The sequence below is a fragment of the Salmo salar genome, chromosome 26, assembly GCF_965601325.2.
Source record: "Salmo salar chromosome 26, fSalSal1, whole genome shotgun sequence".
Classification (NCBI taxonomy): Eukaryota; Metazoa; Chordata; class Actinopteri; order Salmoniformes; family Salmonidae; genus Salmo; species Salmo salar.
In genome coordinates, this window is record NC_138316.1 from 14,930,609 (window position 1) to 14,954,081 (window position 23,473).

The following is a 23,473-nucleotide window of genomic DNA, read 5'->3' on the forward strand; positions in this document are numbered from 1 at the left end:
TTTGTTTGTATAGTTTTATCCATGCAACAACACAATTATCATGTATATAAAATAAATACACCTTTGAAACATAATGTTTTTAACAATGTCAGGTTACATGTAAGCCTAGTCTATTTCTACTTTATTCTAAAGTAATGTTTCTATTGCATTTTGAGCTGTTTATGACGTTCCCATAAAGTTGGCCCATAGGCCTATAAAGTTATAACATATTATTTATAAACCTCGAGGGATACATCACAACAATTTTAACAAATACATTACAGTATTTTAGTTTTGACTCATATTAGCATGCACATAGCGCAGTCCACCCAGTATAAGGGTCTAACATCTCTAGAATGCAGATGTTGAGCTATTGTGAACTACGTTTTCGATCTGTCATTATTTCCGTTTCCACTTCAAGAAGCAACACGCTTTTTCGAGGCTTTGCATTTTCCACTCTCTCAACTCTTCCAGCCCGCTGGATCTGTAACCAATACTGAACTCAAACTTTACCTTTGCAATGGGGGACATCGAAGCTCCCGATACGACTGGACCGAGCCAAAGTGTCCTTCAAACTATTCTCCCAATCGCCAAAGAATTCGCATCTTCACGGAAAGGACAACTTCTTATTGCAGAAGTGGTAACGTAGCATTTCAAAGAAGATATTAGTGTCATTATTTCCATTGTTTCTTCCGAATACTTTTCTTCGACGCTGCCAAGACAAGCAAATGCTTAGAAGTTTAGATGACGGGGGCGGGGTGCACACCGATTTAACGGGTTTGTGCTATTCAGTGTTACACATTTGAATGCTCAAAAGTCGGTTTTTGTTAGGATTAATTTATGCTATTGTATACCAGCTGTTTAGGTAAACTATATGGAAAACACAACCATGGAATTCTGCTCATTTCTATAGAGGTCAATGTGTCCATCACACGGTTCTCATTTTGTTTTCGTCAAAGGCGCTAAAAAAGGATTTATGAATTAGAGTTAGCCACATATTTTTTTACTTTGGAAGGTTTTAAGTTTACGACTGACTACCTTTTAATTCAGATGAGATGTATACCAGTTATACGAAAGACAATGCATATGAATAATTTGAGACATATAGCCTGTAAACAATCATTCATATTCATGTAGCCTTTGTGTAGGCTAATTCATGTTTACACAAGCAAGCAATATACCTTACATACAACTGTAATGTATTCTATACTTCATGTGGTCAGTCTAATGTCGCACTTCTGCTGTGTATTACTGTTATACTGGATATCTACTAATAGGTTTTGACATGATGTGCAGTAGCCTATTGTAGAGACACGTTTGCACATGCAAGTAAACAAAAATGGTCAAAAATACATTTAAAAGAGATAGTTTGCTAAAATTACAAATGGTTGAAAATAAATTAGCTGCATTAATTCTTCAATGATTATGGATTATTTGAAACCTCAGATATCAGGAAGTGAAACAAGAGTATGTCTGCTTAGATATCTTTACTGTAAAAGTGGTCATCACCAAGGATTTGAACCGATTGAACTCAAATATGTTATTATCATGGACCCTCCTATGTCTGGCATGTGAGATTCAGTTCATGGATGTGCTGCATAAAGCAATTATCAACCCTCTCAGTCTCTACTTAACTGACTCTGCTGGAGGGCATGTAGCCCAAAAGCTATACTGTATAGAATAGAGGGCTTTAGAGGGCTCTGGCAGACTGGCGCTATAAGGTAAAGGAATCAGTCTCCAAGAACAATGCAGCCTCTTTACACACACCTAGAATATGATCCTCTCCCCTGTTTGCGTTAGAAACCACACGGGTGCTACTATGACTTTAACCATTGGAAAACAATGGAAACACTCACGATACAATATGAAATATGCTGGTTTTAGTAGTGGCTCAAGACAGCTGGAAAACATATGCAGAGATGTTCCTGATCGTAATAGCTGGAATGACAATAATGCTGCCTAAGTCATTTAGTTTGTCGCTTGTAGCATCCAATTTACAAGAAATGTGTCGTGCCAGAAGTCTCAGAAGCAAATGTTAGATTCCAAGATTCCTAGAGAATTGACCTTGTTGCTTTACTATCTATCCAAGGACATATTTGGTATGAACTGTTCCTGCTATGCAGAAACATAGCAGTGGGTGTCTGAGATGAGAAACGTTAGTCATGTCAAGGTCAGACAAAATGTCTGATAAGCAGAAGCACAGTTCTGCTGTGCCTTTTGAAGATATTCAATGTTATTCGACGATGAAACACATTCTAAGTGTAAGATAGATGAACAGTGTGTTCAGGGTTGTATCTATGAAAGCTGCAGTAGCAGTCTGTGTTGCATTTGGGGGAGTTCCCTACCCAAGTCGAGCCATGTCTGTGGTTTTGATGACCCAGTGTAACAAAGACAAGATGGCTCTCTGTGTAGAATAACAGTGCCTGGGCTTGTCTTGTCCAATGGTGTTGGCCGGGGGAACTCAGGACAAGAGGATGTAGGAAAACAAGCACTATCACCAAAAATGCGTTTACAAAGTAAACACAAACTCATCGAGAGACTGCATGCTGATAATAAAGACTTATTCCGATCTTTGAAATCACAAAGACAGTTGCATCTTTCAGGATTTGTGCTCAACCAGACAAACATGTTTTCATGATTAGCTAAAGCAAAAACAAGCAAAAACTTTAGAATTCATCTACAGTATAGGCTTGTAGTGTATCTGTGAGTGTCTGTGTATATTATTTGTCATTCAACAGCTGCATCTCCTTACAGCTTGAGACAGGAAATGTAATAGCTTTGGGGCATTGCAACATTTCTTGAAAGGGAGATTTTGGACCAAAATAACTATAGTATGCCTTTACTGCATTCTATTGGTCAATTTCTCCATCTCTCCCTCCCTCTGTCTTCTCCGCCAGGCTCTGTCCCTCATCGCGTTCATCTGTTTTGTTGCGTCCACGGCAGCAGCCTTTGTCACAGCACCCCTGATTGAGTTCCTGGCTGCCCTCTTCCTCCTTTTTGCCTATTCCACCAAATTCAATGAGCGATTTAAGGGATTCCACTTCCCCCTCATGGTGAGTAGTGTACAGAACATTAAGAACACCTTCCTAATATTGAGTTGCACCCCCTTTTCCCTCAGAACAGGCTCAATGCGTTGGGGCATGGACTCTACAAGGTATCAAACATTCCACATGGATGCTGGCCCATGTTGACTCTGACGTTTCCCACAGTTGTGTCAAGTTGGCTGAATGTCTTTTGGGTGATGGACCATTCTTGATACACCCAGGAGACTGAGTGTGAAAAACCCACTACTACCACACCCCGTTCAAAGGCACTTAAATATTTTTTCTTACCCATTCACCCCCTGAATGGCACACATACACAATCCATGTGTCAATTGTCTCAAGGCTTAAAAAAATCATTATTTAACCTGTCTCCTCCCCTTTATCTACACTGATTGAAGTGGATTTAACAAGTGACATCAATAAGGGATCATATCTTTCACCTGGTCAGTCTGTCATGGAAAGAACAGGTGTTCATAAAGTTTTGTCCACTCAGTATATTCATAGTCCACTTGGGTACAGTAGGGATGGTAGCCACTGCTGACAATTATAAAACAAATGTGAAAACTACTTTTTCATTTCTATTATTTCTCTCTTTTAGGATTTTCTGCGCTGTGTCAGTGCGTCCATCATCTTTTTTATCATCTCCATAATATCAGTTTCCAAGTTCACAGACGGGGCCTCTAAAGCAGCAGGGGTAAGAAATGCTCTTTGACACTATCCACACATCTCTAATCTAGCCTATGCCATGATCAGAGCTGTGTCCCCTCGCCATTAACAGCACAGTTGTCAAGCTCATTCCAAGGAGGGCCGAGTGTCTGCGGGTTTTCGCTCCTCCCTTGTCCTTGATTGATGAATTAAGGTCACTAATTAGCAAGGAACTCCTCTTAATTGAAAGGAAAAAAACAAAAACCGGCAGACACTAGGCTCTCCATGGAATGACTTTGACCCCCCCTAATTTACTGTATACACATTGAACTCTAAAGTTAACGTTTAACTCAGACGTCGTGTCTGGTTACTCCGCTGCATTACTTCATTGTGTCTGGATATCATATTATAGCTAGCTTCTGTCAGACACTTCACCCCCTTCTGGATTCACTAGCTGTTTCACATTGATATCAACGTTTTTCTTTCCCTCCTCCCCTACAGGTGTTTGGGTTCATTGCCACCATTGTTTTTGCGCTGGATTTCTACTTCATCTTTAATGACCTGGCTAATTTCCTCAAACAAGGAGGGGACTTGGGTGACGACCCACCAAGAACCTCAGGTAACGCTTTCTTTCAGATCATGTCTAGTATATAGTATGATCTAATTAACGTAATCTACGTTTTGTCCCTAATGCTACAGACTGTAGCTGCTACAGTACCCCTCAGAAACATTCAGTCCTTTCCTTTTCTTCTCACAAAATGGACACAGGAAATATAGAAATTAAAACTTGGTGTTGACTCTCCATTCAGGGTTTTTGTTTCGTTCTAAGGAAATGTGTTTGGATAGTTTAGGAAAACAACAAACTTGCAGTTTGCTGATAGCGCGTAGTAGAAATCATTAGCCACATTGTGAACCACATGGCTCAGGTTTACTCAGCCAAGGGTCACATAGGTCAGTGGGGATCCAATACTCATGGAGTGTGTTTGTGGAGTCAGCACATCGTCTGAAAATCTGTGCAGATTGTTGGCTTAGTTCTGTCCATGCTGAGTAGCTAATCTATTCAATAAACAAAACATGGTAACATCTGAATTCTGATTTCTCATTTGCCCTGAAACTATCTCAGCACAACCTAGTTGTTACTATGTTACTAACATTTATATTAGCTCTTTAATCATCGATGTTGTTCACATGGTGACCGCAAATGTGTTTTTACCTATCATGATTAGCTTGTAGAATTATATAGGCTTTATATTCATTTCTAATTTGAATTCCTGATCATTGCATAAGGAGGTCAGAGACATCAGGACTCAGCAAGACAAGGCATTCACTTCACTTCCCTCTTTGGAAGGGACAGGCAGAGGGGATGTATCATACACAGACAGGCACAGCTCATAACCTAACTGTAAAAGTGTTTTTCTGGTTTTGTGTTATAGAGTACAACGACTCAGACTCTGACTCAGACTGAAGAGGTTCTACCCCAGGGACCGTGTGTGTGTGTGTCCAATCTACCATGCCTGGCAGGAAGACAGCCATACTGCAGACATCAACGGCATCCTGAAGGATTCACATTTCATTTGAAACTGATGTGAAAACAGGTTTCCTATCTCAGTCTTTAGCGCTTTGGAATGCTGACACATACAATGATCAATTACGGTTAAAGTATTATTTTCCAAATGCTCTAAAATTGCCCAAACTCTGAAATACATTTCTGAAGCTGTGAATGAACTGTGGTAGTTTTGGTGATGGCTTTTGGTTTACAGTTGCTCAGCCTCCATAATGCCAAGGGGAGCATGGGGAACAAAGGCAGATGACACTACGTTTAAATGGAAGAATCTGGAGAAATTCCCTATGTTTTTATGAGGTTTACATAATTGAAAAGATTGGCAGCTGGTTGGCTGGTTACACCATCTGTCCAATCATCGTACTGGCTTTGCTTGATTTTTCAATTTCTGGTAACCTTTATTGAAAATGTTCCTGTATCTGATGTGATATCCTTGCATTAAAATAATTTTGTTACAGATCCATGTTCACCGAGCTGAAAATACTTACTGTGCATGGCACTTAGCAACTCTTACCAGACTGCCCAAATGGCCACTTCCTGTTTGAATTTGATTTGTCAGCGGAATGTTTTCTCTTTTCTACCAATTCCGAAAACTTTTGATAATGGAAAAGCACTGAGACTTTTGTGATTGTGTTTGAAAAGTCAACTGCAAATGTGGTAGGACTGCATTCATTGATAAATGGTACACCAAAATGTTTTCCTATTTAAAAGGTTCCTATTAAGGTTTTCTTACCATGTTTGTACATCAAACATTTATCAATTTGCAGGTCAAATAAAAGAAAAGAAGAAAGGAGTGAATTGTTTTTCAGCCATTGTAAGCTTTACTTTGTTTAATAAAATATTAAGACATCATCATTTCCAAACCAGTTTATTTTAGAACAACGTTGTCACCATAAACCATAGTTTTGTTAAATCTACAGAAAATTCTTTAAATACAACAACACAGATTTTATGACTGCCTCCTTGAGTACAATAAATACCTGTATCAGTTACAGAGCATTTAAGAAAATCAAGGTCAAACTTTTAAAAAGATAAGAGCAGTTAAGTCTTCATTTTAAGATAAGCCATTTCGGGTGTTGAGTGGTTCAAAACCTTGACACAAGTCATAACCTATGCATGAAGCACTGTTGGTAGAGTTGTTTTAAGCATGTTACAAGATATTGTAATATAAATACACCCAGTTCAAAATCTTAGGTTATATTTACAGAGTGCTCTAGATTGTTAAGGCCTTCATGAAGCATTAACTTGTATTGTTCCACTATAGTCACATCATTTCACTACTAGTTAAAGCAAGGATTACATATGCACTCACATGGTCTAACACTGTATGTTATAGCATAATGTGTTGCTAGATAAAGGAGATGGACCCACTACTGTGAAGTCGAGGCATAATATCCCACTTAAAACAATCAACCAGTCCTTCATTGAATAGAGAGACATAAATAGAAACATTTGATTGTCTATTCTTCACACAAACCCACCCTCTCACACGTTTCAATCATAATCAACAGTTATTACGGTCAATTCATTCCAATTAAATCTGCAATTTGAGATTTGCAATGTTCCCGCTCTCGCCTACAAAGTCATTAATTTAGTTAGGCCTTAAGATGGTTCTCACAAAGAATATTGGTTCATCAACTCTTAAACACAAATTATTATCATTTTGACAAAGATGGCATCTTTTAAAACATTTGTAAGATGTCCCACAAGGTGCACTTCAGTCCATAAAAAGCATCCACCGTGAGCAGTTCCTCTGATGGTATCCTTACCATAATCCACATATACATACAGTATTACCAGCAGGCTCAGTGGAATACAGAACACCTGGAATCACAATGTTGTGTAGATGTAAACACACAATACTATTTAGAACAAAAAATACAATGACCAGTCAACATTTCTAAAAGTCCTTCATCCTAGACACATTCAGTACAAACTTGCGCATATGAACAGACTTGGGCTACATCTCCATAAATGGGATCTCAACAAAAAAATACAGGAAGTTGCGAGGGTGTTTTATGAAATAAGGTAAGTGATAATGTTTGCTGTATAAGATTAATAAGATCACACATTCAACTAAATACATTCATGGCAAAAAGTAAAACCCCATTGGTGCGCCATTCTGTGAATGAGTATGCCATGGACCCAATTACTAACAAGACAACATCTTTTGACAAATGTACGTGTTTCCACATTTAAGTTTCAAAAATAAATGATGAATCAGCCAATACCTGAGATGTGCTATGGACGCTGACCTCGACCTGCGCCTGTTTATCAGTATTTCGTTCAATTACCAAACGTACCACCATGTTAGTAACGTACCACTGTGCAATTTGTCGGTCACTCACAAGGCCAGATATACTATAGGTACAACACCTATAAACGTCACATTTATACTATTTAACCATTTACAAATAGCACTCATACCAACTACATTGCCTTCAGAAAGTATTCACACCCCTTGACTTTTTCCACATTTAGTTATGTTACAGCCTGAATTTCAATAAATTAGCAAACATCTCTAAAAACATGTATTCACTTTGTCATTATGGGGTATTGTGTGTAGATGGGTGAGAAAAACATATATTTAATTCATTTTTAATTTGGGCTGTAACAACAAAATGTGGAATGAGTCAAGGGGTATGAATACTTTCTGAAGAAACTAAATCAAGTCCTGCAATAAAAATAGTCAAAAACGAATACCTTCAATTTTCCTGTCCATGTGGTTCGGTGTGATGTATTAGTGAGATACACTGAGGATGGTTACTTTACATCTTCTACAGAGGGAGACACAACTGAAATGTAATGACATTGTGGAACTGAACTGTGTTGGGAATGTGTTTCAGGAGTATCTGAGTTCATAACCGTAATAACCGGTTGACCTGCCTTAACAAATAGGCGTAAGCTTTTGGTCCTTTTTTTCAAGTTCAAGTTAAAAAATATATAAATCAATTGAATTCATTAAACTGTTGTTCTCATTGTGTGTCAGATCTGTAGCGTTTAAAAAATCATTCCATATCTAAACAGACAGTGCTACCTGTACGTATTGCAAGTAACATAAACACCAAACCCTGTACAGTTAGTGCTGGCGGCCATACATACCAAGTCACACAGTTAAGAGCATTTACAAAACACTGGAGCAAGATTTCAAACCACTCTGAATTCAAAACCAGAAAAACACTGAATTAACATCAAGTCAATTCTCTTGATGACTGTCGACAGAGGAAGATCTCTGACCCAGTCTGTGTATTGGTACTCTCAGGGGGCTGGGGCTCTGGCTCCAGGCCTTGAGGGACTCTCGCCAAAGGAGACCCCCAAGAAAAGAGGCTGCAGTGCTCATCCATGGAGTGGGTACAGTGATTGGTTATGTCACTAGGGGGTAGTGGGAGAGAGGGTATGGTAGGATAGAAGCCCTAAATGTCAGTCTTGGTCTCAGAATGTCACCTCCATCAGGCCAGGTCAGGCCGTGCCTCCATCTCTCCCCGGGAGGCAGTGCGGGCTCGCATGTACTCACTGGTCTGGACCGCCACTGAGCGCCCGTCACCCATACGCCACCTCTTCACAGCCAGGAAGGTGTTCACAGCGTACACACACGTCACCAGGAAGCCAAATATCTGCACAGGAAGTTACAGGAACATGATTCAACACAACAGAATTTCTGTTACTATGAACTTAAAATAAATGTAGGTTTCCAAGTAGTATAGGAGGAAATGACAACTCCTTCCTAATATTTCCAGTAGTAAATACATCTCAAGCAGGAACTACTGTATAATTACAGCAAGACATTTAGCGGATTAAACAGTAACACACAAAGTGTCTAATCTCTCTCCAAATCGCAGCCCTTTATACAGTATACGCCCCTGAAGAAATAGACAGAGTGGAATTCAACAAATACATCCCTCCCACAACTCCCTCCATCCCTCCCTAGAAGGAGAGCCCAGGGATTTAACTGGCCCCCTCCAGGCCTGAAAAGCCCAGGATGTTTAATAGAAACTTCCTGCTGAGAACATCTGTACCATAAACGACTCAGCACAAATCCACAGGCCACCGGCCGGGCGCCTGTAGTACACAGCTCTGCTGGTCCAGCCTCATGCACAACCACAGGAATCACAGGACCAGCAGTGTGTGCGAGGGCGTGCATGCTTTCTTTTGTGTAGAGCAAGCTTTGCCAGACAATGCATACAATCTGCAAGAGATCATGGAGCGAGCGGTACAGAGAATGAGGGGGAGAGACATCAAAATTAGGTTGAGGGTTACAAAGAGGGTTGATGGTCAAAGAGAAAGAGACCTAGAGAAAAAGAAAGCGAAACAGAGAGAGAGAGAGAGAGAGAGAACCAATGAGGTGTTACCTCTCTCTCTCCAACGAGGGAATTAGGGCTGAACTCCAGCGTAAATGTCCATGTCACGGCTCAGAGCTGACATGACAGGAATCAGAAATCAGCTCATAACCTCCAGGGAGGGACTGAGTCAGTAAATGGTGTGGATGTGGCAGCAGCAGGGTGGCCAATGGAGCCATGAACATTCACTGTGGCTCTGCTCACACATCATCAAGCTCTCAGCACACCCTGAACATGAACACTTCGCCTCTGGGCTGGCCAATTACTGCCTGGCCAACTGATCCTCAAACCTCTCACACTGTCAGACAGCTTGATGTGGCAGCAATTCCATTTTGGCTTTATTATACTGTAGGTGGGGACAAAATGCCATATCGACTTGGTGAAATGTAGTTCAGGCTACCTTCCACAGGGAGGCAGCAGTTAACAGGAAATGCAGTATAATGTGGACAGACAAAGAATCTGATAAACAGAAAATCAACAGAAAAACTTCAGGGAGGCTTGTAGTTAATTGCTAAATGTCTTGCATTCGATTTGATTATTTAACATATCTCTGAACATTTTGTAGTAAAGGTCTCTGATGTATATTTTAGATGCATATAGGCTACTCTTCAAACAACATAAATCTAGTGGGTCATGTAACACCAGCCACTGTTCTTTGCGTAGCACAAAAACGGATCAAAGAACCCTTTCACAGAGAGAGGTTAGTAGGGAGGAGGGAGGATGAGGGGGTGGAAGGAGAAAGACCAGACCTCAGCCCATGTTTCAGTGGTGTACATCTGAGACAGACTAATAAACAGGGTGGTCACTCTGAGAAGGCCCAGGTCAGGGGTCACAGGAGTGACCAGGATGAGGATGCAGTGGGGCGGGACGGGGGAACTCACCACTGCTGCGATCTCGGCTCCGGACTTGTGGTTGAGAGCAGCCAGGACCACAGAAGCCAAGAAGAAGAAGAAGGTGCTGGCTGCAGTGTTGACCAGGTCCTGTAGAAACAGACAGACAGACCATGCATATTAATTAACAGGTAATGTTTAGACTGATAGTTACTGTACATATTGTAAGTAGCCAGGAGTTAGTACTAGATTCTCTCACCATGTTTGTACAGAGACACTAATGTTTGCCAAGAGTGTGCAAAGCTACTTTGAAGAATCTCAAATATAAAATACATTAAAAAAAAAAAAAAATTTAAAATTGTTATTTCGTAGTTTTGATGTCTTCACAATTATTCCGCAATGTAGAAAATGGTAAAAAATAAAGAAAAACCCTTAAATGAGTAGGTGTGTCCAAACATTTGACTGGTACTGTATGCTCCTGCTGTATTTCAGAATTGTAATATTTAAGTAACATATTTAGAGTTTCTGTCATATTAAAGTAACATATTTAGAGTTTCTGTCATATTAAAGTAACATATTTAGAGTTTCTGTCATATTAAAGTAACATATTTAAAGTTTCTGTCATATTAAAGTAACATATTTAGAGTTTCTGTCATATTAAAGTAACATATTTAGAGTTTCTGTCATATTAAAGTAACATATTTAGAGTTTCTGTCATATTAAAGTAACATATTTAGAGTTTCTGTCATATTAAAGTAACATATTTAGAGTTTCTGTCATATTAAAGTAACATATTTAGAGTTTCTGTCATATTAAAGTAACATATTTAGAGTTTCTGTCATATTAAAGTAACATATTTAGAGTTTCTGTCATATTAAAGTAACATATTTAAAGTTTCTGTCATATTAAAGTAACATATTTAGAGTTTCTGTCATATTAAAGTAACATATTTAGAGTTTCTGTCATATTAAAGTAACATATTTAAAGTTTCTGTCATATTAAAGTAACATATTTAGAGTTTCTGTCATATTAAAGTAACATATTTAAAGTTTCTGTCATATTAAAGTAACATATTTAGAGTTTCTGTCATATTAAAGTAACATATTTAGAGTGTCATATTAAAGTAACATATTTAGAGTTTCTGTCAAATTAAAGTAACATATTTAGAGTTTCTGTCATATTAAAGTAACATATTTAAAGTTTCTGTCATATTATGGTAGAATTTCAGTTTCTGTCATATTGAAGTTGCATATTTAGAGTCTCTGTAACCCACATCATTGTCAAACTTGTCAATCCTTCTGCTATCTGAATGTTTGGAATTGTTTGTGCTGTTCTCTTGTTCTCAGTTGATAGTATTTGGCGCTGAAGGCAGTCACTGAAGGTCCTAGTACAAGGACCTAATTATTCACATGAACATCGGACACTGTGTCTCCGTGAGCTTTCAGGATGTGTTGTTCTGGCTGACCAGTCCTTCAGTGTATGCTTAATAAATGTTTCAGCATGACTGGGGCAATGCCCCCCCATGTGAATAGCTGCATAATGGGAGTCATAACCCACATCATCTCACATGACACCAACTATCCCCCACAGACTCACTGGCCAAACTAGACTCAAGACTGAACACTAGCCAAGCGAGACCCTCAAAACCAGAACACTGGCCAAACCAGACTCAAGTCTCCCTTTTTTACACCAACACACATGTACAGCTCTCAGACCACCAAACCACACAAATGCTGGAATCAATCAGAAACTAATCAAGCCTGAGTCTCACACTTGGCTTCAGATGTAGGGCAAATAAACTCTAATGCCTCACTTCCTGTATTTGCAGTCTATGTTTGGCAGGTATAGAGAGCGTGTCTGTGTGTGATCTGTTTGGCAAGATGTGTGAAGAGAAGACAAACGGTGGGTTTAATCTGTCTGATGTGTTTAATGGAAGCATTCCTACAGCAGCGCTAGGCGATCTTGTAGAGCTGGATCTCCCATCACCCTTAGTAACAGCACAGCATACACTGGTCCAACTGGACTGATTTCTCAGCGTCAATACTGCCACGCTCCCTCTACTACACACCTCAGATCCAGCTCAGCCCAGATCCAGCTCAGCCCAGATCCAGCTCACCCTAGGTCCAGCTCACCCTAGGTCCAGCTCACCCCAGATCCAGCTCACCCTAGGTCCAGCTCACCCTAGGTCCAGCTCACCCTAGGTCCAGCTCACCCCAGATCCATCTAATTCCAGGTCCAGCTCACCCCAGATCCATCTAATTCCAGGTCCAGCTCACCCCAGCACATTGCTCTCTGGGAGAAACCATTCCCACATGCACAGCTGCGGTTTGTAAAGCAGTAGCAAAAGATGGAGCGCCTGCCTGTAAATACCCCAGTCAAACCGCTGCCTCACTCTCGCTCTTTCTGCAGAGTGACACACTTCTCCAACCCCTCATTCCCCCGGAGCCCCGAGGCAGAGAGGCAGGCAGGCCGCTTAGACTTACTGGCTTCTCTGGGAGAGGTGGAGATGTCAGCAAGCTCAGCATTTGGCAGAGCAGTCAGGGACTCTCTGGAAGCCAGAAAGTGTGAGTGTGTTAGGAGTGGTCTTTCACCGAGGAGGGCTGTCGGGGCTCCAGAAGCTACATCCCCTTCAAATGGTTCTACCAAATGTTTTCAGCTGCGTGTTTATGCTGATTTAGACAAGGATCAAGGCAACAGGACGCACGCATATCCAGACAAACTCTCCGAAGTGCGAGTAGACTTCACATTGCAGAATACGTTCAGTTCAACAATCTTTTTTGGGGGGATGAAATCAATAAAAAGAGAAGCATAATTACTGCATGTCTTCTGCTTGGGTGGCAAAATACTGGGCTTAAAAATCTGCAGTGAAAAACATTTCCTGGACTCCCCTCTGAGATAACTGAGTGAAAATGAATACAACGTAAGAGAGGAGGGCTCTGCGAGCACAACAGATGAATCACAATAGCAAGCCATAATTTGCAGGTGGATTAAACGTGTAGGGGGAGGGAATGGACCCTGCTAGGTAAAACAGCATGGGGTCTGAAAGACACCTGCTTTGGAACAAACAGCAGAAGCTACTAATGCATAAACAAGCATGATGGCGTTGCACACTATTTCAACAGATGCCAAGATTCAAGGTAAATAAACCACACAGCTACATCTGCAAGAGGAATGCACTGTATCGCATGTTCAATCATTAGTCAGCAAAGTAAATAAATAATATGTTGCTTGTGATTTGCCACAGGTTCATCTATCAAAACAGAAACCTTCGCTCCACTCAAGCCAATACACTGCCTGACTTCCATGTTCAGAAAGAATAAGGAGCTGGCATAGCAGGATCTGCACTGAAGTGAGAGGGGATAACCTGCAAACCAGATCAGCATATGCTCTCACACTCAGAGGGGAGACTACCTGGCACATTGTCAAAGATCCAGTCAAGGGGCCACAACAGGTCCTCCACAGGCTGCCATTCCAGTCAAGCATGTACTGAGATTTATGTTCCCAGCCTCCTCATTTTTGAGCAAAAACTTTCCCAGCATTGACTGGGCCAGCACTCGCCCACATTTAAAACTGGCAGTGTCTGTGTGTGTGGTCACCCTTCTCTGTGCTGGCACTCCCTGGCATGGCAGTTGGTAATTTGAAACCCTTTGTGTGAAAGACAAGAGACAGTCAGCTCTGAGACAATGTTTGACCGTTGTGGCCACGCCACAAAAAGAGAGTCAGTCTCTGCCAGCACAAGACAGACCAACGCCACAACGCCACCCAAATCCAGAGACACGGCATCACACAGTTCACCAGGGGCAGGGGAAAGAAAAAGAACACTCATAACACTGAACTCACTCCCCTTAGCTAGCGCCAACAATGTATCTGAATAACCAAATGACCTCTAACCAAATGTGACATTCCAGGAGCTTTCACTCAACAACTTTTTGTAAAAGTTACCTCAGAGAGCTTTATGATAAAGCCCATGGCAGTTCTCGTTTTCTTAGGTGGGGGAATAGCTCCCCTATATGCCCAAGACAGCAATAGACCATTACCAAACATATAATCAAGCACGGGTTTGATATGACAGTATCAAATAGCACATAATTGGAAGAACAGACCCTCCTCAGACGTTTTCCACATTTATAAGTCGGCTCCACAAGGGGGTCATTTCAGTGTCACTGGAGTGTTTGGAGAATTACTTTCTCGGTTTACACTCAGTCAAAACTGCTGTGTAATGTCAAGATTCCTGGAGCCCACTCACATTGGAGAAGCCTTGAATGTCCCAGATTTAAATACATTGAAGGGAAAACGGGCCACTATGCTGATGCCAAGTCCGCTACTCCAATCTAGAGCCAATAAGAGCCATGGAGATGGCAACAGCTCTCTTTAAGCCACAACCAAACACACATATGCACACAAAGCAACAGCTCTCTAACTGACTCAAATAAATACAGATAACAGACGTTTCAACTGCCCACCCCCAAAGGCACAACGGCATAAACACACCAAATGACTTTTGTTTCTTCACACAAACGGTGTGCATAAGACAATAAAAAAAAATAAAAAAAGTTATGACATCACATTCACAGACATTGATATATTTCATATGGAAGTACTGAATTATAGAGATACAAAGATAGCCATATGTTGTGTTGACATGGTGCAGTGTTTCCATCTCTTTGAAGGGTCCTGCATAGCCCAAAACCAGTGGGCCTCAGGAGAAAAACACACAAAGCCTATTTAAAACAATATATAAAAACCCTGCTTCATTTTGCTTCATTTGGCCAACAGTAAAAGCCAAAGGCACACCTCCGTTTGCCTGTTTGAGGTAAAACACATAGTACTAAGTATACCATGCAATACGATAGTTATGGTTGGATTTAAACCACTTTAACTCACCACCTATTTCTCTTTCTGGTATGCAGTGTGTTCTGGAAATTAAGCACAGAGCAGCGTTTCCATTTCTATCTGTAACACATCCTGTACCGGAGCCCAACGCTCTAACGATGTGTGTTTGTAGGCAAATAGTCAAAGGGGCCATGTTGGATTGGTGAACACCCGCCACTAACATTTGCTATGACTGCATTTTATTTTACTCATTCTCACCCACATTTTATAGGAAAGTGCACATTCAGCAAATTCAGTTTACCCTTCAGTTCATCCAATCAAATGTATTTAATCACATATGTTAATACTTTATGTGAAGTTGCTCTTATACCTATGTAATAACGCTGTATTTAAACTAGCCACAACTTCAGTCTCAAAGCAAAGAGACCAACCCATTAAGTCCTCCAGAAGACGTGTCTATTGGCTTATCGACATCTGAACCAGACTCTTGCCTCCAGTAAGAGGCTGTGAGTGGTCAGTGTGTGTTGCTGGTATACACACCGTCAGGCTCCAGTTGATGTGGTGCACTTTGGTGTGCAGACTGAGGCTGAAGATGAGGAGGAGGACGCCGGTGACTACAAAGGCACTGCAGCTCACAAACTCAAAGAAGTAGACCCCTCCGCAGGGTAGGCACAGCATGATGGTCTCTATGCAGATGAAGGCTATGAGGGCCAGGGCCTGCAGAGAGGGAGGAGGAAGAGGGACAGGTCAAGGACAGCCTTAAAATAAGCTATACACATGCAGTCCTACAGTAGAGTGGGTAGAGAGTAAGTCGTTATGATACTACCCACATAAAACACAAAGAAACGCATTCAGTCAGACGGAGTACGACCAACGTGAAAACCACAAATTACGTTTTTATATTGTTAATTAATCATTTGAGGCATGCCAGGGGTTAGCCATTTAGTAATGATAACTATATATCAACTAGTGACACTATCCACGTTTCTTTCACCTTACTCCAAAATGTTGATGAGACTGAGGTGACTGGTGCTGATGGAGTGGCATTGCTTTGGGAAGTGAGTGAGAGGAGCCCACAACCTCATTGTGAACCGTTAATTGATTATTTTCCCTCCCAATCAGCACTCCACCACAGTGATGGGGGAGAACTCGGAGGTTAATGTGTTATTTAGGGGTTCCGTTGCAATCAGCCCGACTCTCCACAAACTTCAGACCAGCAGATTATAGGATGGTCCACGCGAGCCTGAGGGAGACGGAACCACCGCCATCACCACGCATACACATTCCAGGCTTTGTCCCATCTGGGCCGGCTCAGACCGGATCTAGTTGCCTGGCAGATCTAAATAAAGAATCTGTTCCATCTGGGATAGAGGGCCCAGTCCAGCTTTTATCATCAAAAATGTATGAGCTCTGTGATAGGATGTCTGAGAATTACAAGCATGCTAATGCACCCGTGCACTGTATACATTCGCACCACCTTGAGAAAGCTAAAAGGTGACTAATGGAACATTCCCTTGTCACATCACACAGTGAGAGCGTGAGAGTGAGAGAGAGAGAGAACTATTTTGGTATCATCATCAAACGTGACATCACACTCTCACGTATGGAATCCCTTTCCTTTCTTTCCCTCCCTCTCCTAATACCACTTTTCAAAAATCCCCCTCCTAAGGGGAGCCTTCAGATGTCTTAAGCAGATGCTTGGTTTCACAGCTTTGACGAGGAATTCACATGACTTCTTGACAGTCTATGGCTCCCCACATGGGACTTGGACAGCCAAGCGTCTGAGGATCTGCTTACGGCCAGAACTCTAAAAAAGTACCAATACCAAGTCTGGGATTTAACCACGAGAATCCATCCCTAACAAACCTTACCAAGAAGCCATGAAAGGAGACACAGATTTGCATACACGTACACTTCATGCTGTTTTTATAATGTATTGACCTGCTCAGATTTCTGACCTGCCGATTTGAGCGAGGCCTCTCTGTGAAGAGCCAACTCCTGTTTTGTACTGGTTAAATGGAAAGGGTGATTGACAGACAACGCATTCCATGGCAACAGTGAGACTTGAATATGCAGATTCACCTGCCGTTTTAGCCGTGATGTTATCTTTAGACAGAGAAAACCCACTCACCACTGTACAATAATCTCTAATAGCGTTGGAGACTATATGAAGCCTATGATTTATGTGTAAACAATTACCATTATAAAGCTGGACAAAAGACCAATCCATCTGTAACATAAAAAAAAAAAGTCATGAAAACAAAACATATTTTCCATAAAATATGTTGGCGCAGTGTCGAGGCCCAATCCATCCTGTCTTTTTCTGGGTCAGACACAATGCAGATCAGTAGCCACTCTTTCCTCTCCATCTAAGCCATATATTATCCTGAAGAACAAGTTATTGATACCTTGAGGATGATGGTCATCCATCTGACAACAACAGTTTTCTATGGCATAGAGCAATATTGTCAATGTCAGAATTTGCTGTAAAACTGGCATCTTAGTTGGCTGAGATAGAAGACAACTGACATGATAAGTGCAGTGAGTAAATCAACCAGTATATTGAACCAGTTGCTGATGGGAGCAGCAGGGAGGCAGCTGGCCATGTTCCTTCTGACCAGCTCCCCTCCTCTCCTCCCCAGCCCCGGGCTGTTTCTTAAACCTGTCAGCCCAGTTAATGAACAGAACAGGGGACGGTAACAGGGCTTCTCATCACAACACTCTTCTTTCTGACACATAGTGTTGTTGAGGCAGGAGAGCGCTTAGGCTACACTCCTGAGAGGCTCTCTGGCTCACCACCCTTCACACATCTGCTGCAATTACAGCCTTGCGAAGGCCAAACACTGCGCTCAACTCATTGTTTCTCACGCAGACACACAAGCACGTGCACAGTCGCGCACACACACAAACATATTATTATTTCAGACCGGGCAAATCTTTGTCAACCCCACACTTACAGTAGGTACCTCAGTGAGGAATTCTTTGAGCCTATGTCTTTCTCTGTGGCAGCCAATTGAAACCCCATTAGAGGTGTGTTTGTCTGGGTGCGCACAGCGTGACATAACAACATGGACGTGTCCAGACTGGGGGTGGATGCAGTGGATGAAGTCATCGCTGAGTCGTGATAAAAGCAGCCCTTCCCAGAAAATGAATGGAGGTAGGCATCAAAACACAGACTGCACTCCAACGAACTTTGATCAGTGGTGTCATGTGTATTTCGTTCCTGGCCCAAATGGCTCATTGTAATCTGTGCAAAAATAGGTTTTTCGCCTGTTTTTTTACCCCAGAGATGTCTGTAGAGTCAGAAATTCCACCTATCATGTGTGTTTGTTGAAGACCAGTCAGAGAGAAACACTAGAACAGAATACACAGTCTCTCCAGAATGGGAAGTGCAAGCTGACATGGAGCAGCATCTGGTAAATTAATTTAGCTCCAAACACAGCCTACAAAAATGGCTTTCAATAATATTAAACTTTCCCTTGTTAAAGCACCCCCAAAAAAAAATCAACATTACAAGGTCCATTGACACAACTGAATAGCTATGTTACAACTTAATCCAAAAGGCAACACTCTACAAAAGAGATGAAAAGGGAGCTTTATTTTGGTATTATAAAGGCCACCGTGTAAATTACATTATAAACAGTCCAAAAAGGAGGGACTGTCAAAACCTGATTGGTAAGAGCTGATTGGGTTAGAGCTGACTGGGTAAGAGCTGATTGGGTAAAAAGACTTGAGCTATGTGGAAATGCTTAGAGGAGATGAGATCCACAGAAGCCTGCTGTCACGAGACTTTTCACACCCATGTAAAGTTATCGTAGACTGACACAAAGAAAGGTTCTCCGAAGGTGATAACACCAGTATCCTGGGGCTACTGCTTCTCCCAGTAACACCAGGTCAACCTCAGACCTTCAGTGTTTATGTAACAACAACCTCTATGGGACCAGAGAGCAAGTGGGTGTGGCTGTAGGAACAGTTCCCATAGTAAAGTCCTTAGGAGAGGTAAACGTGCTAACGGGGGGAGGGTTTCACCTCAACTTAACTAATGTGACATATACTGTACTACACACAAAACCCTCCCGATCTGACCAGCAAGGTTAGCACCGAGCATTCAACTTTACTAGCCCACAAAGTATGCTTTTTTGATTTATAGCTGAAATCGTATGTGATTTTATGTAACTGAATAGTGAGTAGCATATTAGAGAAGGATAACTTATCGTCATCAACCCTCCCTTTAAACTAGACTGTAGTCCATTATCACTAGTTTAATTTAGTTCAACAACACCAATCATCAACTCTGCACTAATGTGGATTGAACTGGGATGATCCATTTACATTGAGAGTGCTCTTGTTCAGGGAACAAAACGGGGCACATTTGCAGATGAGTTACAATGAGCGGTGTTTTGGGGATTAAATAGTAAAACACAAGACCTCAGCAGCTCTGTGTGAGGCCCTTCAAGTCAGTCAATCATTGTCCAGTGGCAGTGGAAAAGGCTGTGGCATAACATGCACTCCAAGGTCAACTGACAGTCAAACCAAGCCTACATACGGGAAGTCTGCGATTGTAAAACTATTATGGTCAACCTTGAGCATATTTCCTGAATGAGCTGCCATGAGTAAATGTAAGGAATGTGTTATCAACTCCTCTGTACTATCGTTCAAATGAAACCACCTTACAGAGGAAGCATAGCAAGCAAGGCTAATAAAGTAATACAGTGACTAGGTCCATAACGTCCACACAGCTTGGTTAGCAGACATGGTAAAGGTGAGATAAGGTGAGATAATGACATTCAGACATCCTGCCCAGTGCAGGTATTGAATTAGACTGGCATGACCAGGAAAGACTGGAAAGACCTGTTGCATTCACACCTGTAATGTCCCTGGGAGTTGTGGTGTCTCCACTGTACATTTACCCTGGGTAACTGTAATGAAAGACATTACTTCCTGTTTGACCTCAGTGTTTTGTTTGTTTTTATGTAACCTCTAGTTGGTCAGCTTTCTCCAACTATGACATTGTTATTATATGCTTATTGTCAGTCTCACCTGACCAAGCAGTGAACGTCTACCTGGGCACAGAGAGTTGCTCTCAGCACAGACTTTACACGCAGGCTACAGATGTCTTTCTCAAAGACAAATATCTCCGGTGTGTGTGATTCTCTACGTACATCTCTCCCACCGTTCTCCTTGTCACACGGTACGGTGGCTTTTCTGGCTTTGAATCTGGTGAATCCTCTGAACATCAAAACTCTTTGTACAATGAGTTCACTTAAAGAGTCAAGAGGGTGTGTGTTTTGACCGCTGTACAGCACAACAGAAGGCAAATAACATTCTATAATTCAAACATGGCATCTTCTGAGTAGGGGGCTCAGGTTGTTTCCCTTGGCACTGTATGCACTTAATTACTTCCTTAGTTCCACTGGTTTTCCGCACTGTGGATACAGTGCTTTATCTGTAGGCCATGTGAGAGCACCATCTTTGACTGAACAGTTTGGCACCAAAAGAGGGGACAAAACTCTGGCCGAGACGTTTCCTCTGCAACTGAATTATCATAGCTTTGGGAGGCATCATCTTCCTTTGTTGTTGTGTTTTCTCCCTCCTAGACATCTGGTTTTAGGTGTACTGGCTCAAACCCCACATAAAACTATGCTGTTTCCCGTTCCTGTAAACTGCTGAGAGAAATGTTGCTGATTTCTTGAAAATAAACAGTCATACAATTGTTATACACAACCGTTCAAAAGTTTGGGGTCACTTAGAAATGTCCTTGTTTTTGAAAGAAAAGCAATTTTTTTGTCCATTAAAATAACATCAATTTGATCAGAAATACAGTGGAGACATTGTTAATGTTGTAAATGACTATTGTAGCTGGAAACAACTGATTTTTAATGGAATATCTACATAGGCCCATTATCAGCAACGATCACTCCTGTGTTCCAATGGCACGTAGTGTTAGCTAATCCGTGTTTATCATTTTTATTGTCAGAGTTCCTCTGTTCAGTGTCTGTGTTCTTTTGCCTATCTTTATCTTTTCTTTTTATTGGTCAGTCTGAGATATGTCTTTTTCTTTGAAACTCTGCCTAGAAGGCCAGCATCCTGGAGTCGCCTCTTCACTGTTGACGTTGCGACTGGTGTTTTGTGGGTACTGTTTAATGAAGCTGCCAGACTTGTGAGGCATCTGTTTCTCAAACTAGACACTAATGTACTTGTCCTCTTGCTCAGTTGTGCACCGGAGCCTCCCACTCCTATTTCTATTCTGGTTAGAGACAGTTTGCACTGTTCTGTGAAGGGAGTAGTACACAGAGTTGTGAAAAGATCTTCAGTTTCTTGGCAATTTCTCACATGGAATAGCCTTCATTTCTCAGAACAAGAATAGATTGACGATTTTCAGAAGAAAGTTCTTTGTTCTGGCCATTTTGAGCCTGTAATCGAACCCACAAATGTTGATGCTCCAGATACTCAACTAGTCTAAAGGCCAGTTTTATTGCTTCTTTAATCAGAACAGCAGTTTTCAGCTATGCTAACATAATTGCAAAAGGGTTTTCTAATGATCAATTAACCTTTTAAAATGATAAACTTGGATTAGCTAACACAACGTGCCATTGGAACACAGGAGTGATGGTTGCTGATAATGGGCCTCTGTACACCTATGTAGATAATCCATAAAACATCTGCAGTTTCCAGCTACAATAGTCATTTACAACATTAACAATGTCTACACTGTATTTCTGATCAATGTTATGTTATTTTAATGGAGGTTTTTTTGTTGCTTTTCTTTCAAAAACAAGGACATTTCTAAGTGACCCCAAACTTGTGAACAGTAAGGAACTGGTTGATATGGAATTCTTTCTAGTAGAGGAATTTTTCATTATTTGGGCTACTTCCATTGCAAAATCACGTACTACCTTCATGTACCTCTCTGCACATTGATATAGTACTGTTACTCCCTGTATATAGCGCCATTCTTGTGTATTTTATTTTTAAACTCGGCATTGTTGGGAAGAGCTCGTCAGCAAGCATTGCACGGTAAAATGTTAAACTTGTTGTATTCGGCGCATGTGATACTACATTTGGTTAGAAAAAATGTGAAAGTGTAGCAGAGTGGACTGCGGGTGACCAACATGCAAAATTGGCTACTACTATGTCACTGTGCCTAAAGAGTCAGGCCATCTATCAAAAACGGACAAGCACAGGCTACACACATACAAATGAAGCTACACAACATTCAATGAAGCGTTTTCATATGCACATCTTTACAGTTCTTCAGTAGCCTTGTCAAGCAGTCTCTTGAATGATTTGACTGAATTATTTAACTCACCACTTCAACGGCCTTTAATATGCCAAAGTGTGACTTCAGGTACTCAAAGTCACACCTAATGCCACCCAAAACATTCCTTGAGTGTACGGGCTCGGTGGTGGGCTGGTATGGGCTACTTGCTCCCGAGATCATGGAAGTGTTGGAGGCCTCGCCATCAAACCCCTCCGCCTCCTCGCTGTTCCTCATGATGATTTAACTGTACGCTCCTACACGCACGGGCACTTTTATTAGAGTAGCGTGGTGGATTACTCACCTTGTAGCTTTGAAAACCAAAAAAAAACTTTTTACAATAAGCGAAAGGGACAAAATAAAAACGGCTCACTTTTGATGCGACGATCGCACGACAAGCTACTTTGTTGTGGCGATTTAAAAGAAGGGGGTAACAATGCTTATTCCGCGAATATTCCTCGTTGATCAAATGCTGCTTCCAAAAAGAATGTGATACAAATTGCGTTACAGTTGCGCACCAGTGTAAGGGGACTATTCTGGTTTGTTCTGCACGCACCGAAAACACCTATTCAGGGAGTTGGAGAAACAGGCGAGCTACATTCCGCTCCTTTGTGATACTTGTATGTAAATAACAAAAATCCATCATGGCCAGAAGAAACGAGACATGCCGTTTTTACACCATGGCTTTTGTAGCAAAAAGTTCTGAGCTGGAATACAAATTATATTACGGTTGCTGTAAATGTAAAGTCTTCGCCCAAAAAAACGGCACATTCCTGTATGCACACGCTTTCAAAAGTATTTAAAAGCTTGAAGACGCCCATTGGATATAGTAACTTCTGGTAGCCTAGGTCCCGGAGGCAATCTTTATTATCCCCGTTGATTTAATTGTAAATAGTGAAGGGCTTTCCCGATGTGTGTATCATCGTTCGTTGATAGATACTGCGTAGGTTTTCCCCTGCCATGCAGGGCGCGGAGAGTGGTGGTCT

At 41.4% G+C, this 23,473-nt stretch overlaps 2 protein-coding genes across 3 annotated transcripts; one reads left to right on the forward strand and one right to left on the reverse strand.

Annotated features, from left to right (window-relative positions):
* The first annotated feature begins 336 nt into the window (after positions 1-336).
* On the forward strand, positions 337-6,081 carry cmtm3 (CKLF-like MARVEL transmembrane domain containing 3). The gene is made up of 5 exons (XM_014175519.3): positions 337-619; positions 2,877-3,032; positions 3,622-3,717; positions 4,170-4,287; positions 5,102-6,081. Exons 1-5 carry the CDS (start codon positions 500-502, stop codon positions 5,131-5,133), a joined length of 522 nt encoding a protein of 173 aa, XP_014030994.1. The 5' UTR covers positions 337-499; the 3' UTR covers positions 5,134-6,081.
* Positions 6,082-23,473, reverse strand: cmtm4 (CKLF-like MARVEL transmembrane domain containing 4). 2 transcript variants are annotated; one of them, XR_006762214.2, is made up of 5 exons: positions 22,539-23,473; positions 15,770-15,946; positions 10,448-10,546; positions 7,933-8,843; positions 6,082-7,053 (listed from the first exon to the last, which is right to left on the reverse strand). XR_006762214.2 is itself a non-coding variant. In XM_014175518.3 (4 exons), the coding sequence occupies exons 1-4, from the start codon at positions 22,722-22,724 to the stop codon at positions 8,679-8,681; spliced, it is 627 nt and encodes a 208-aa protein (XP_014030993.1). In that variant the 5' UTR covers positions 22,725-23,473; the 3' UTR covers positions 6,082-8,678. The 2 variants fall into 2 exon arrangements, 1 of the variants encoding a protein (XP_014030993.1); XM_014175518.3 differs by having other exon boundaries at positions 6,082-8,843.